Source organism: Ursus americanus, chromosome 3, assembly GCF_024610735.1.
Source record: "Ursus americanus isolate L20-20 chromosome 3, mUrsAme1.1.p, whole genome shotgun sequence".
NCBI lineage: Eukaryota > Metazoa > Chordata > Mammalia > Carnivora > Ursidae > Ursus > Ursus americanus.
In genome coordinates this window covers 31,739,882-31,753,984 of record NC_142129.1, presented here as the reverse complement: position 1 = coordinate 31,753,984, position 14,103 = coordinate 31,739,882, and the positions used below count along the sequence as shown (strand labels likewise).

The 14,103-nt window shown below is 39.9% G+C and overlaps 1 protein-coding gene across 1 annotated transcript in view; it reads left to right on the top strand.

Moving 5' to 3' along the window:
- The window catches only part of CFTR (CF transmembrane conductance regulator), a 162,591-nt gene extending 150,587 nt beyond the window's left edge, over window positions 1–12,004 (top strand). The window contains exons 25-27 of the mRNA XM_087860871.1: window positions 8,193–8,365; window positions 8,987–9,092; window positions 10,299–12,004. Of these exons, the coding sequence (XP_087716997.1) occupies window positions 8,193–8,365; window positions 8,987–9,092; window positions 10,299–10,499 (480 nt within the window). The 3' untranslated portion in view covers window positions 10,500–12,004. The remainder of the gene's footprint in view (window positions 1–8,192; window positions 8,366–8,986; window positions 9,093–10,298) is intronic.
- Window positions 12,005–14,103: the final 2,099 nt, after the last annotated feature.

Genomic DNA, 14,103 nt, shown 5'->3' with positions numbered 1-14,103 from the left:
TTCCCCTGTGATGAGTCTCCAACTCTCAGGCCCCAGAGACAGCACTGCGCTAGCCTTCTTCCCTACCAGTGTACATCAATGAGACACAGGCTGGGAGAGACCCAGGCACCTTACAGGGCACCAGGATTATTTGTGATTCTATGGATCATCTCTCCACACCTTCTCATCTGCCCTCTGCCTGGGTTCTGAAGCATTCCCAGCACTTGGCGTAGCATAATCTACTTCTCTAGGAAGCATGGGTTTAGCACAGAGAAATGATGATCCTCCTGGAGCCCCTGCGAATGGCCGCAGTCTTCTCTGGAAGTCACCAGGAGTCAGTTGCTTTCAGGGGATATGGCTATGAGCCTTTCTAGGCAAAAAGTTACATGACCTAGTTGTGGCGTGCACCATCCCCTGAGGTCAGTAGGGCCATATTAGAAATATATGGATTAAAATGGAATCAAAATTCCTAAATCATACCCTGTATTTACCCAATAGGTGGTTATAGTTGAAGGCATCATATGGAAGAATTTAGAGTGCAGAGAGCGAAATTCTTGGTTTCCTTAACAGAATACCCCAGCTGTAAACTGATCATTCTTAGACATAGAGACATTATATGAAAGAAAAAAGGGAACATCAACTGTTCTATTTCATTAAATTTGAGGCTTAATCCAAAACCCTGATTGGTGGCAGACTGTAATAATGGGACCTAAAAACATTGAGATTCAAAGGTCTTCTTAGAGAACAACTTTATTTCACTATCTCCTATAGTTTTGGTCTTTATTGTAGCCTGGTTCTGTTTATCCCGAATGTTCTTCCCTTTTGTGCCTCCCTCTGGATTGGATCTTGCCAGGAGCTTTGACAGCCTTGTGAGTGTTAAACACTTACTTACCCACTGAGTGCCCCACCTTAATATGCCCCTCATAAAATACACTCAGATTAACTATTTTTATTATCAAAGTTTCCTTATTACCCAACAAACAGGGGTTTTAAAGAAAACATTAACTAAATTGCAAGTGGCATATTTGAAGATCTTTGATGTGACTTGGAGAATGAGCTATAGGAACACATTGTGGTGGGACAGAAACTGGGGAAGAAGACATTAGACTTTATAAAATCTGCAGCTGTTGCCAAGTCACAATAAAATTTACAGAAATCAGGATCATACTAATCTAAAATTTTAGAAGACATGGTTAAAATTTTGAACATTGACATAATACATAAATTTTACCTGTCTAGATTTTCATTTGATCAACTCATATTTAGCTCTTTTTTACTGATTTTAAAAAATACTTTGCTATTCATAAACCAAGATGATGCTCTTCTTACATTCATGTCATGTGCTTTTGAGTAGTAATGATAACTTTCTGTTGAGGAGGCCCAAAGATAGCGTACAAATAAGCAACAACCCAGAGAAGCAGCGAAGCAGAAAATAATTGGTTTAAAAGTTACAAGTCCTGGGCTTTTGTCCACATGGTTGATCATATAATTTATCCAAACAGGAACATTTTGGGGTGTGTCAGTTTCTAAACTGGACAGGATACTGGGACAAAAGGCATAAACCAGTACTGTCTGGGGCAAACCCAGACACATGGCGTCTCATCTAGTCCTCGCTGTGACCTTGGTGTGACTTGTGTCAATACGGGGAAATGAACTAAGTAACAATGGCTTAGCCAAACACCTGAATCTTATCTCAACAGCGCCTCCTTCATAATTCCGCTTTCCACCAACTGAAAATCAGAAGTACACACGATGACGACACCAGGCCAAGAAACACTTTATTCCTACCTTGCATTTGGCCCCATACTCCCCCATAAAGTGTGAAACTTTATTCTTGCTGATCTGAACTAGACTTTGTGAAGCCATGAGGATGGTGCCTCGTTACTAGTTCTAAGGCTTAGAAGCAAAGTTAGCATAAATAGCTTCCTTTCCCTTTGTGCCAGAGGCCCACACCTGCATCTCGGCACACTGAGCCTCATCATTCTATGGATGAATTTAAAGCAAGTCGAAAGGAGGGAAAGAGGGTTTCTATCTAAGACCTTGGGCCAAGATGGTCCAATTTTCCCATCCCCAAATGACTCAGAGCCAGATAGTTTCTCCCCAGGAGCACTGACTTTATCAGCTGTGTAGACCAAAGAGAATTTCAAGAGACTGAATCCCAAGAGGGAAAAAAAAAAGGCCCCTAACATTGTGGCTCAATAAATTGGTAGATTGTTGTAAGTTTTCAGGCTTACACATATATAATGAGCAAGCACAGTGCCTGGCAAATAATAGGTGTTAAGTGACTGTTAGCTATTCTGATCCTATTTCCATCTGATCTTCGCCTGGCCCTCTCTTAAATGTTGGTGTTTGCCCTTACAATAAGTCCTATTTTACTACTTCTTCCTGGGAAATTTCATGCAACCTCTTGGCTCTAACTAACACCACGATGCTGTGACTCCCAAATCTGCCTGTCAGCTCCCTACCTGACATCTCAGCATGGATGAGCACCTTTTTCCATAGTCACTTTCTCTGCCCCAATGCACACAGCTGTCCTGTGTTCCTAATTCCAGCAAATGCCATCAGCACCTTCTAGGTGCCCAGTGCCAAGACCTGGGACTTATTCTTCACTCCTGATTTCTTCACCTCTCTCCACCTATCAAGTCCTGTTAATGCCATGTCCTGCAAGTATCTAGAATGCTTCCATCCCCATCTGATACCACTACTAACTCTCTGTGGATGTTTGAAATAGGCTTCTACCTGGTTTCCTTCTCATTGGCTTCCTACAGTTCAGTCTGCTCTTTGTAGCTCTGGTGATCATTCTTAACCTTAACTCTCTGATCACTTGTTTCTTCCCTTCCCAGAGTTCTTTGTCATCCTTAAAACTAAGTCCACCCTGCTCAAGGTGGCTTCCAAGGTCCTTCATGGTTTGATCTTTGCTTGCTTCTCTAAACTCATGCCCCAGCCTCCCCCTGCTTACCATGATCCAATTCCTCTAAAGCACCATGTGCTCTCTGACCTCCAGAGGCTTTTTCTCATGCTGCTCTCTGTACCTTCACTTCCTGCTCCTCCTCATCATTCAAGTCTCTTCTTACACATCCCTTCTTCTGGCAACCTCCCCTGATGCTCCAGCCCTGAGGAGGAGCCCCTCCTCGCTGTGCCCTGTACCCTCAGCCCTTCCGTAGCATTCTTCACACAGGAGAGACTCACCTCGTAACTTGTCCACGTTCCCCATCCCCTCAAGGCAGGAATGCTGTCCCATTCGCTGCAGTATTTCCAGTGCTTACAGTACTGTTGGGATGTGGATGGTGGTCAGTAAATATTGGTTGATTGAACGAATACATAAATGGCTTAATTCATTTGTTTAAATGAATAAACCAGTGATTCACGTGTGAAATATCATGAAGATAACCTTGTGATTGGTACACAACAGGTGTTGCCATTAGTAGTGAGCACGCTGAGCCTTGAGAAGTCTCAGGGGCTTGGTGGAGGCTGGAACAGCTGCTCCTTGGACTTCTGGTTCACAGGCTTTTACTGCAGTGAGCTTTTTAGTTGTCCCTAGTCTCAGCAGTGCATCTGTTGGTTTTAGAATGAAGGCTTTTTTGGTAATTGTTTGCTTTTTCGATAACTTATAACATAGTTCTCTTCCTAACACATTGATAGTCAGGTAAGTTGTTTTAAAGAGCAAGCTAAATAGGAGACACTGTGGCCTTTTAAGTTGAAAATCTGCCCTGGAAAACCTGCAGAGCAACAAAAGGAGTGCCTAGAAGGGTTGAGAGTGTCTATTTTTATAACTGCCTGCTAATGGACTGTTTGGTCCAACTACAGTTCACTTTTCTGGTTCCCCCCCCCACCATGTTTTCATGTCACAAGAGCAAACTCTTGCTTCATAATGACATTCCAGAGTGTGGCAATAGCAGAGTCAACATTTTGAAGAAAATGTCTGGTCCCTTACAGACTGGAGTACATTTTTTTTTAGTTTGATGTCACGAAACAAAATCTTTTCCTTGTAAATATAGGACTTTTCAGCTCCACTGCATAAAAGTGGCAAATTCTTTTGTTGTAAAGTTTTTTATATCCGTAAACTGTTGATGCTTTTATTTATTTTTCAGGCCAAGTTGGAATAAAACTAATTAGAAATGTTTGGATTCTAGTAAATTTTAATTTACTTTGCTTGGACAGAGATAAGCTAAAATTTGTATTTATTTTAAATCTACTGAAAAATAATTTGTGATATATATCAATAACATTATATCAGGAATATATATGGATATATTAATGTATATATATTAACATATAAAGAATTCTACTAAATTACTAAATTAAATTATCTCTGTGGTAATTACCTTTTAAATCTTTTTTTTTTCCTCACAGCACTTTGAATAGTAATTTCTCACTTATTATTTTTCTCCCCACCTGGTCCATGAATTTCTGCAAGGCAGGGCCTAGTGTTATTCATCTTTGAATCCCTGGTCTGCCATAGTACCTAGAATTTAATAAACCCTCATTAAGAGCCTATTAAAGAATGCATGACTGAGCAGTCATTTACATTCAAATAATCTTTAGGCTAATTTAAACCATTCTTCCAACACATAAAGTTGGTTACACCTAGAGTTATGGTAATAACTTTGTATCTTTTCGAAAACAATTATTAGTCTGTCTTGCTTCCTATTTTCTCTCCAAAACCTACCACAGTATCTGATGGAAAATAGGTAATTAAACTTGTCAAATGTTCACTTACTTCAAAACTTACAGCTTTACTAACTCCTGTTGATCTCTCTCTGGTGAATGTGATTTGATTTTTTTTTTTTTACTGTACTTGATAGTGAGTAAAACAGTGAGATAGGAATGTTGCCGAATAGACTCTAGATTGGTCTGTCTCACTGTCATTTATTTTTAATAATTTTGTTCTCCAAATATTGACGGTGATAAATATTTAAGTACTTAATTATTTACTTAAGAAGTAGCTTCATTTGGGAAAGCACACAAACAAAATATAATACAGCAAGATGGCTTGGGAAAGGAATGTATGATTGGTGTGGAGATTGAGGAAGACTACTGTATATGCCACTACATTTTCACCAATTTCTCAACCTCGTTTTTAGAGGTGTGATGTAAATGAATAATGTTGCAGTACTTCCTGCTAATGTACTTCCCAAGGCAACTTGTGAACCCAAAATCTTACAAATCTTGTCATACCAGGGTAGTGTCAGGACCTGGCCCCTGCCCTTGGGATTTCCCAAGTTCTAGTAGTTAGGATGGATTAGGTACTTACCTTGCCTCGCTGTGTGGCAACCTCTTTCCAGAAATTATCTCACTTAATCTGTGGTATAGTCCTTTGAAGTACATACTATTAATTTTCCCCGTTTTTTTCAAGTGTGGTAAATGAGACTTACAGTAACACACCTGATACCATCAGCAAATGAGTGGAGAAGTGCAGATGCGAAGCCACTTCTGTTTGACTTCAGAACCCCAATCTTTAACCAGTACTTTTATTTTTTTAACTGAAGTATAACTGACATATAACACTGCATTAGTTTCAAGCATAGAACGTAATGATTCGATAATTGTATACAATGTGAAACGATCACCGTGATAAGCCTTGTTAACATCCATCTAATCTGTACTTTTCCTGATGGTTACTTTGACTTTAAAGTTTTTTTTAAAAAATCCTTACCAGTGTTAAGGAACTTCTAATTTTATACTTCTATTTTTAAGGGATTTTATGAAGTCTTAAAGATGAGAAAAAGAAAGCACACGGACAGGGGAAGTGGATTGTCTTAGATGGCACTCTATATTGGCAGAACAAAATCAGCACTTGTTCACTTATCATTTGTCATTTTTTTTTTTAAGATTTATTTATTTATTTGGAAGAGAGAGAGACAGAGATAGTGAGAGAGAGCACAGGTAGGGAGAAGAGGGAGAAGCAGGCTCCCCGCTGAGCAGGGAGCCTGATGCGGGACTCCATCCCAGGACCCCGGGATCATGACCCGAACTGAAGGTGGATGCTTAACGACCCGAGCCACCCAGGCACCCTGTCATTCTTAAGTTTAGATTCATTTTTGTGTTCATCAAAACCATGTTTGGTTTTTTGTTTTGTTTTGGTTTTTTTGGCCAGTATTTTAGGGGCTCAGTACATACTTGAACAAATGAAGGAATGTCGAGGCTGACAGCACGCGGTATTGTCACTAGGGGCATAGAGCTAAAGAGCATATGTTTTTACCCTCAAGAAGTAGTCTAACAGGGGAAACTTACACAAATACTACCATGGCTAGGTGCCTGACTAGGATGATCCAGAATATTCAGAAGGGTACGTCACGGTGTATAAGGAACTATAATCTGTTTGGTGCTGCTGGAATGAAGGGTGGAGAAGACTCGATTCTGGATGCTGTTTATGTCACATGAGAGAGCTCAGTTTTATTCTGTCAGGAAGAGATTTCAAACAGAGAAATGAGGTGGTCAAACCTGTATTTTCGAAGGATCCCTGGGGTGTTTGTGTGGTCAATTGACAAATCGACCACTTGGGATTTACAGTGTGAAGCTTAAGGGATAATCATGGCCGCCGCAATGGGGCTAGCTCGGAGAAGAATTTAAGAAGTATTTGGAATATGGCCAGGGCTAGACATAAAGATTTGAAAAATCATTAGCTTATTAGTGGTCATCTATACCCTAAGAATGGATGAGTTCTCAGAAGGAGAATTTGGAGAGTTAGGGGTGAGGAAGACTAATATTCAAGGGACAGGAAAAGGGAGAGCTGCCCACGCATGATAATACGTGGTCATAGAGTATGTAGCTTCTCATAAGTCAAGGAATAGACGTTCAAAGAAGGAAAAAATGTTCCCTGTTGTGAGGCAGTGGAGGCAACAGACACACACTAATTTTTCTGAGATTTCTACAAAGGGGGTAGATACAGATTAATAGCTAAAGGAGAGCCCGGAGGTAAGTGATGGGAGAGACTGCTGAGGTTCACAGGCTGAAACCAAGAAAAAACAAAAAGATGAAGATGGAAAGAAAGAACACAGGTCCTCTGACTCCTACACAGCGTCTTTATTCATATTCTCGGATCCTTGGATATGAAAGTAGTTTTACAGTTGAGTTTTCCAGGATACACCAGAGTAATCCCCCTTGTCTAATTAATATGTTCGCATTCCCTACCTTCTCAGAAACTCTTTTCAAAAGTAATGCATTTTCACAAAGTGAGATTACTTTAATGAGAGCCCAGTCAAGGAAAGAAGTATCACCTGCAATACTGTCACGGGCACACAGTTAGAATTTGCTGATCAAACATGGTGATATGGGCCATCTGTAAATTCATCACTGAAGTCAGGAGTCTTTTCTAAAGCCAGTATCCCATTCTGCCTGTAATACAATTAGTATTATATCTTCCTTCCTAATACCAAATCCCAGATTCTCCAAGAGCAGGGACAGTGATCCATGTATCTCTTTGGCCCTCAAACTCTCGGGAATATTTGGCAAAAAATAAGAATTTATGCACACTTATCTGAATAAGTGATAAGAGCCAAGCTTTCATCATTTTTGTCTTATTTTGAAAAAATTTGTTTCTATATCTTGTTCACATTTTCACCTTACTATTTCCTATCTAGCTTAAAAAAAATAAGCCTTAACACAACTCTCATATTCCACCTCAAGATCTAAGCACCTTTAAATCCCTTAATTATATACCACTATTTTAACTCTTCCTTTTTACTTCATAGTTTCATCAATTTCTTTAAAAAAAAGTTTTTATGAATTGAAGAAGCTCCCCATTGATTCTTTTCTGCTACCTTTCATGTTCTATTATGACAGAGTAGGGAATGGAAGGTAGAATATAGGAATCTGTTGTGATATAGCAAATAACTGCATTTTATACATATTATCTTTTCTAGCATGTGTTCAATTGTGTTGTGATTATTAGTGTATGTCTTTATAAATCCTGAGCCTTGCAGGGGTCATGTACCATTTATCATTTTTTTGATCCCTGTGTGGAGCACCTGGCACAGAAAAGCACTCACTGAAAACTTCCTGAGTGAAGGACAGAGCTGAAACAAGGCTTAGGCGTATTCTTTAGAGCTGCCGAGATTATACGTAGACTTTTGTTAAATCAAACCCAAATGGCAGGAGCGGTGGGTTGTTGATGTGAAATTTAAACTTTCAGCCTCTCGAGTGTCTTTAACCTTGTGGTATCTAAATTGCCCTTTTAAGCACCATGTTTTCCCCCTCTTTCTTTTCTGCAGGTTGGACTCAAATCTGTGATAGAGCAGTTTCCTGGGAAGCTCGATTTTGTCCTGGTGGATGGGGGTTACGTCCTAAGCCACGGCCACAAGCAGTTGATGTGCTTGGCCAGATCTGTTCTCAGTAAAGCAAAGATCTTGCTGCTTGATGAACCCAGTGCTCATTTGGATCCAATGTGAGTTTCAGAATTCCTACTATTAATAACACAACGGGAGCAGAACTTTGACGCCTACTTCATATTGACACAAATTCCCATTAGGCATGTCTGCAAGTGGAGGAGTGCCCCCCGCCCCCAGATATGAAATGATTGCCCAGTGGAAAAGTTACTATTTGACATGAGCACAAGTGCTTATTTCCTGGTATAAGAGCCCTGCATGCTCTTCTGAGTGTAATTTTGGAATTTCATACAAACTCTCCCCCTTGTCAACACATGATGAAATATTTAGTTACATAGGCATAACCTGATTCTTATGATTTTCCTTTCTATGCCATTTATACGATAAGAAATTTTTATAGCACAAAAGAACCATTCGTGATTCCACATGAGAATAAAATGTACTCATGAAATTTTCTTCAACATATCTGTCCTGTTCATTTATGGAAACTTAGAATCTACCCCATGGTTGGAAAGCTGATTGTGGCCAACTCTGTATCAGCACTATAGTAATAAAAGTATTTTAAAAAAGATAAGTAATTCAAAGAACTAAATTGATAGGACAGTAGGTATGTCATCAAGGTTAAAGGCAGATTATTGACATTCTGTGATGTTACATGTGGTATTTTCTTTCTTTTCTAGAACATACCAAATCATTCGAAGAACCCTAAAACAAGCATTTGCAGATTGCACAGTAATCCTCTCTGAACACAGGATAGAAGCTATGTTGGAATGTCAGCGATTTTTGGTGAGCTTATAATTTGCCTAAGATCTCATTTCTCCTTTAAATCTTGTTAACCATATCTTATACAGGAGTTCCTGCAAATCACAACACAACAATGTGCAAGTTCTTCCTTAAAATAAGTGTCACACAGCCATCCAGCTGTGCTCAAAATAGCTGCACAAATTTGAGCTCTGAGGTGAGGTCAGAATCCAGTAAATCTCAAATAGCAGCATGTTATTAAGTTACATTAATAAATTGAAACATCTATACATTCGAATCCTTTATTTGGGGATCAAGTCATAATAAAGTCTAAGTCCTGATGCTTTTAATAACTAATCTCCCTTGGATGGGGTCCAGCACAGGCCTGCATTGTCTTGCAATCCGATGTGTGGTTTTAATGCAATAGTTTGAAAGACTCATTTCATTCTTCTAGTCATTATTTGGAGCTCAGGTAAGTGCCTTTCCCATCCACCTTCTTATTGTGCTTTCAAAACTGTCACAGATTCTTTCAAGTGATGTTTACAAATTCCCTGGGGTTTAGTCACAAGGAAGTTCTGAGGATGATGTAGTGCGTCATTTCTGTCAAGGCCTTTGAGGCTCCTGGAAGTAAATGCTTTTCTTACTGAAGGGTTGTTATTACCAATAAGCTTCAAGTGACAAATTAGGGGGCCAGCCCAGAGCCCCTTGCCCTGCTGTGGCCAGGTTCAGGAGATTGGGGAAAGCCCTTCTATCGTCTGGCCTCAGGTTTGCTCCACTTGAACAAGTGAAGGAGGCATGTTCAACTCAGGCACGTCCTGACCCATGTGGAGTTGTTGAGCTTCAAGCCTCCTGTTGAAGAGGCTCAAGTCTTTATCATGCTGTGAATTTACGTTCATTTTTAAGGTCGTATGTGAGGATCTATCAAAGATCTTTCTGGCTTACCAAGCAATGTTAGTTCCTTTAAAGTTCTCTGAAGAAGCATATTGCTCAGTACTATACCAATTCAAACAAACAAACAAAACTCTTCCAGCTGCTAAGTAGAAAATTATAGCTAATTTCCCAAATGGCTAAGCTCCGTAAAGCAAGAGGACTCCGCAGTGAAATGAGATATCTGACTGTTCAGACCGCCAGCCTCTGGACACCTTGTTTTCTTTTTGGCTTTTCTCTTCCTCTGAGCCTCTGCGAGTTTCTGTCCTTGCTCTCGTCCACCCCGCCTTCTGTCCGAGACCTCACTAATGGCCACTTCCCTAGGTCATAGAGGAGAGCAAGGTGCGGCAGTACGATTCCATCCAGAAGCTGCTGAGCGAGAAGAGCCTCTTCCGGCAGGCCATCAGCCCCTCGGACCGGCTGCGGTTCCTCCCACACCGGAGCTCCAGCAAGCACAGGTCTCGATCCAAGATCGCTGCTCTGAAGGAGGAGACAGAGGAAGAGGTGCAAGAAACAAGGCTCTAGAGGGCGCTACAAATACTGGCACCGGATGATCGCGTATGAAATTGGAGGAGAACACAGTTTCTGCTTCAGAAAACAAGGATGAGTAATGTTTATTTTTAAAAGGGAGAATTTTGATAAGAGGAAAGAAGGACGCTCGGATGGGTCTGGATACATGGCTTCCTGGCAGTGGTCAAATTGTGTGAAAGGTACTTCACATCCTTGAAGATTTACCACTTGTGTTTGCAAGCCAGATCTTCCTGAAAACTTTTTCCTTTTGGTAGTAATTGGAAAGGTGGCTGCCCACGTCAGCCAGCGTAATCGTTCAACTTACTGTGTAGTGAGGCTTGCTAATGTGTATTGTTGGAGGACAACTGTAATCCTACTAGTTAGAGATATGATTAAGTAAAGATAGTTGGAAACTTTAGTGGTTTATGTAAGTTTATATCCCTTTGCCTCTACTCTCCCCAAGATATTTAAAAACACAACTCTATCGTCTATTACGCAGACTGTTCTGATTCGAAGCAAGTATTAGCATGCTGCAAAAGTCACAAGTCAGCTCGTCTAAATACATACCATATAACATCTAGGTATCAGGAGAGAGAACTTCCTGATCTGGGAAATCTGTGTTAATACCACTCACTGCTTTACCAAAAATCCAAACAATTCAGACAATTAGAATACATCCCATACCCAGGAAGAGGGCTGTTACAGTCCCACGTGGGGGACAGGATAATTCCCTCGATGCAGAAGTTGACATGACTTTCCCCAGCTTCCAGAAAGTAACAGGCTCATAAGACCTTTGAACAGAAGGATGGCTAGAAAAAAAATGCTTAATGCAAATTGGCGCAAGAAATCCTTCTTACCCCCAGAAACTCTGGGAAAAGAGTATGTAAGCAGATAGGCTGTGGGCGCTACGGGTAGATGTACATGAAATCCAAAGATATAGGTATACATAGAGTAATGTGCAGTTTCAGGCTCGCTCTAGGCATTTCCTACTGTGTAGACTGAGCGGGGACAGATAATCAGTTAATGGGAGACACAGGAAAGAGTCAATCAATTCATTTTATATGCTTCTGTTTAAAAGTTTGTGATGCAAATAAAATTTTCTCTAGGAAATATTTATTTTAATATTTCAAACACATATAAATGGCTGTATTTTAAGATGATTATATTATGAATTATATTTGTATTAAAAGAATTTTATATTTGAAATGTTGGCTTTTTATGGCACTAGCTATTTTTATGATATGTTAAAACTGAAGGAAAAAGGACTGGGGGGCTATTGACCAGGGGTTATGAATTACCTTGATGGTGTAGAGAGAAGCATTGGGGCTCACAAAGATTTGCACATCTGTATGATCCCTGCCAGCGCACAGGCTCCCTCTTAGAAAATCGTACCACAAAATCTGACCGCTCCTATCAAAGACACATGCCTTCCCAACTCCAAACTAACTGTTGAGATTGCATTCTATTTATTACTGTAAGAAAATATCATGTGCCAATAAAATCCATATATTTGTGTGAAACTTCGCTGTCTTCAGATGTGTTCATTAATCATGTCTCTTTGATCTCTTACTTCAGCCTTTAAGGGTCTTGGAACACAAAACACGAATCATTTCTTTAAATACAGCTTCTTGAGAATTCCACATAAATTAAGATGCTCTTAGGGGCACCTGGGTGGCTCAGTCGGTTAAGTGTCTGCCTTCAGCTCAAGTCATGATCCCAGGGCTCCCTGCTCAGCGGGGAGTCTGCTTCTCCCTCTGCCCCTCACTCATGCTCTCTCTCTCTCTCAAATAAATAAATTAAAAAGTCTTTAAAAAATTAAGATGCTCTTAAAAAATAATTTCTTTTTAAAAATTGTGGTAAAAGATACATTACCTAAAATTTAGCATTTTTGAGTGTACCATTCTGTCGGCTTCCATACATTCCCATTGTGGTACAGTCATCCTTACCATCCCTCCACAGAACTTTTTTCATCTTGCAAAACTGAAACGGAAGCCATTCAACAAAAACTTCCCTTTTTCCCTCCTCCCAATCCTAGGCAAACTTGCTCCATTCCACCTTTTGTCTCTATGAATGTGACGACTCTAAGTATCTCATGTGAGTGAAATCATAGAATGTTTGTTCTTTTGCAACTGGCTTTTCTCACTTATCATGTCTTCACAGTTCATCATCTTGCAGCATATGTCAGTTTCCTTACTTTCTAAAGCTGAGTATTCCACTGCATGTATGGACCACATTGTGTTTATTCACTTGTCAACTTTAGTTGCTTTCACCTTTTGACTATGTTGAATAACGCTTTTATGAACAGGGGTGTACAAATACCTTTTTGTGTTCCCCGCTTTCATGCCTTTGGACACATTTGAGGTTATTTTGTTTTAAAGTTGAGACTAATAGAATACAAAAGATGTATATTCTGCAAGGGTCCATTTATGTATTTGAAAGCCTTTTCAAATAGTGGTAGCTATCTGATAGCTCTTCCATGAGCAAATCTCATCAAGGGAAGTAGTATTCCTGGAAGCTGAGTGGTTTCTCTTTGTTTAAGTCCGTGTGTTTAACTGATGAGGCTTCCTAGGTTCCCCTTTCTTCCTTGCAGAGTTTCTTCATGTCAGATGCAGGGGCCAGGGTGTGGTAGATAGAAAGTAGACCCCTACCAAGTCCTCCAACCTTGTCTTTCCTTATTTGGAGAGGTTTGTTTTCACACATGACCCCAAGAGGGCAGTCTCAGAGCATGCTCTATTCTAATCATTCTAATTTTTTTTTAATTAGTATACGTTATATTTTAGTGCAGTTTTTAGTTCACAGCAAAATAGAGCAAAAGGTACAGAGTCCGAATAAACTCCTTGCACCCCCATATATACAACCTCCCCCCGTCAACATTCCACACTAGAGGGGTACATTTTTTATAGTCAATATATCGTTATCACCCAAACTCCATGGTTTACATTAATGTTCACTTTTGGCAAACCCCTATTCATCGGCTCCTTCTCCCTACCCCCAGGTAACAACTGACCTTTTTACTGTTTCTGTAGTTTTGCCTTTTCTAGAATGCCATATAGTTGGAATCATACAGTATCTTCAGATGGGCTTCTCTTAGTAATATGCATTTAAATTTTCTCTTTAAGACATGGAGCCATGTCTTTTCATGGCTTGATACCTCATTTCATTTTAGTGCAGAATAATATTCCATTACCTGGATGTGCCTACTGAAGGATGTCTTGGTTGCTTCCAAGTTTTGGCAATTATGAATAAAGCTGCTGTAAACATCCTTGCGCAGGTTTTTGTGTGGATGTAAGTTTTCAACTCCTTTGGGTAAATACCAGGAGTCTTATGGTAAGAGTATGTTTAGTTTTGTTAAGAAACCATTACACTGTCTTCCAGAGTGGCTGTCCTATTTTGCATTTTCACCAGCAGTAAAGGAGAGTTCCTATTTCCCAGGCACTTTGCATTGTCAGTGTTTGGGAATTTGACCATTCTAGTGTAGATGTATAGTGGTATCTCATTGTTTTAGTCTGCATTTCCCCTATGACACATGCTGTCGAGTGTCTTTTCATATGCTAATTTCCCACTTATATATCTTCTTTGGTGGGGTTTCTGTTCTGGTCTTCTGTCCATCTTTCAATTG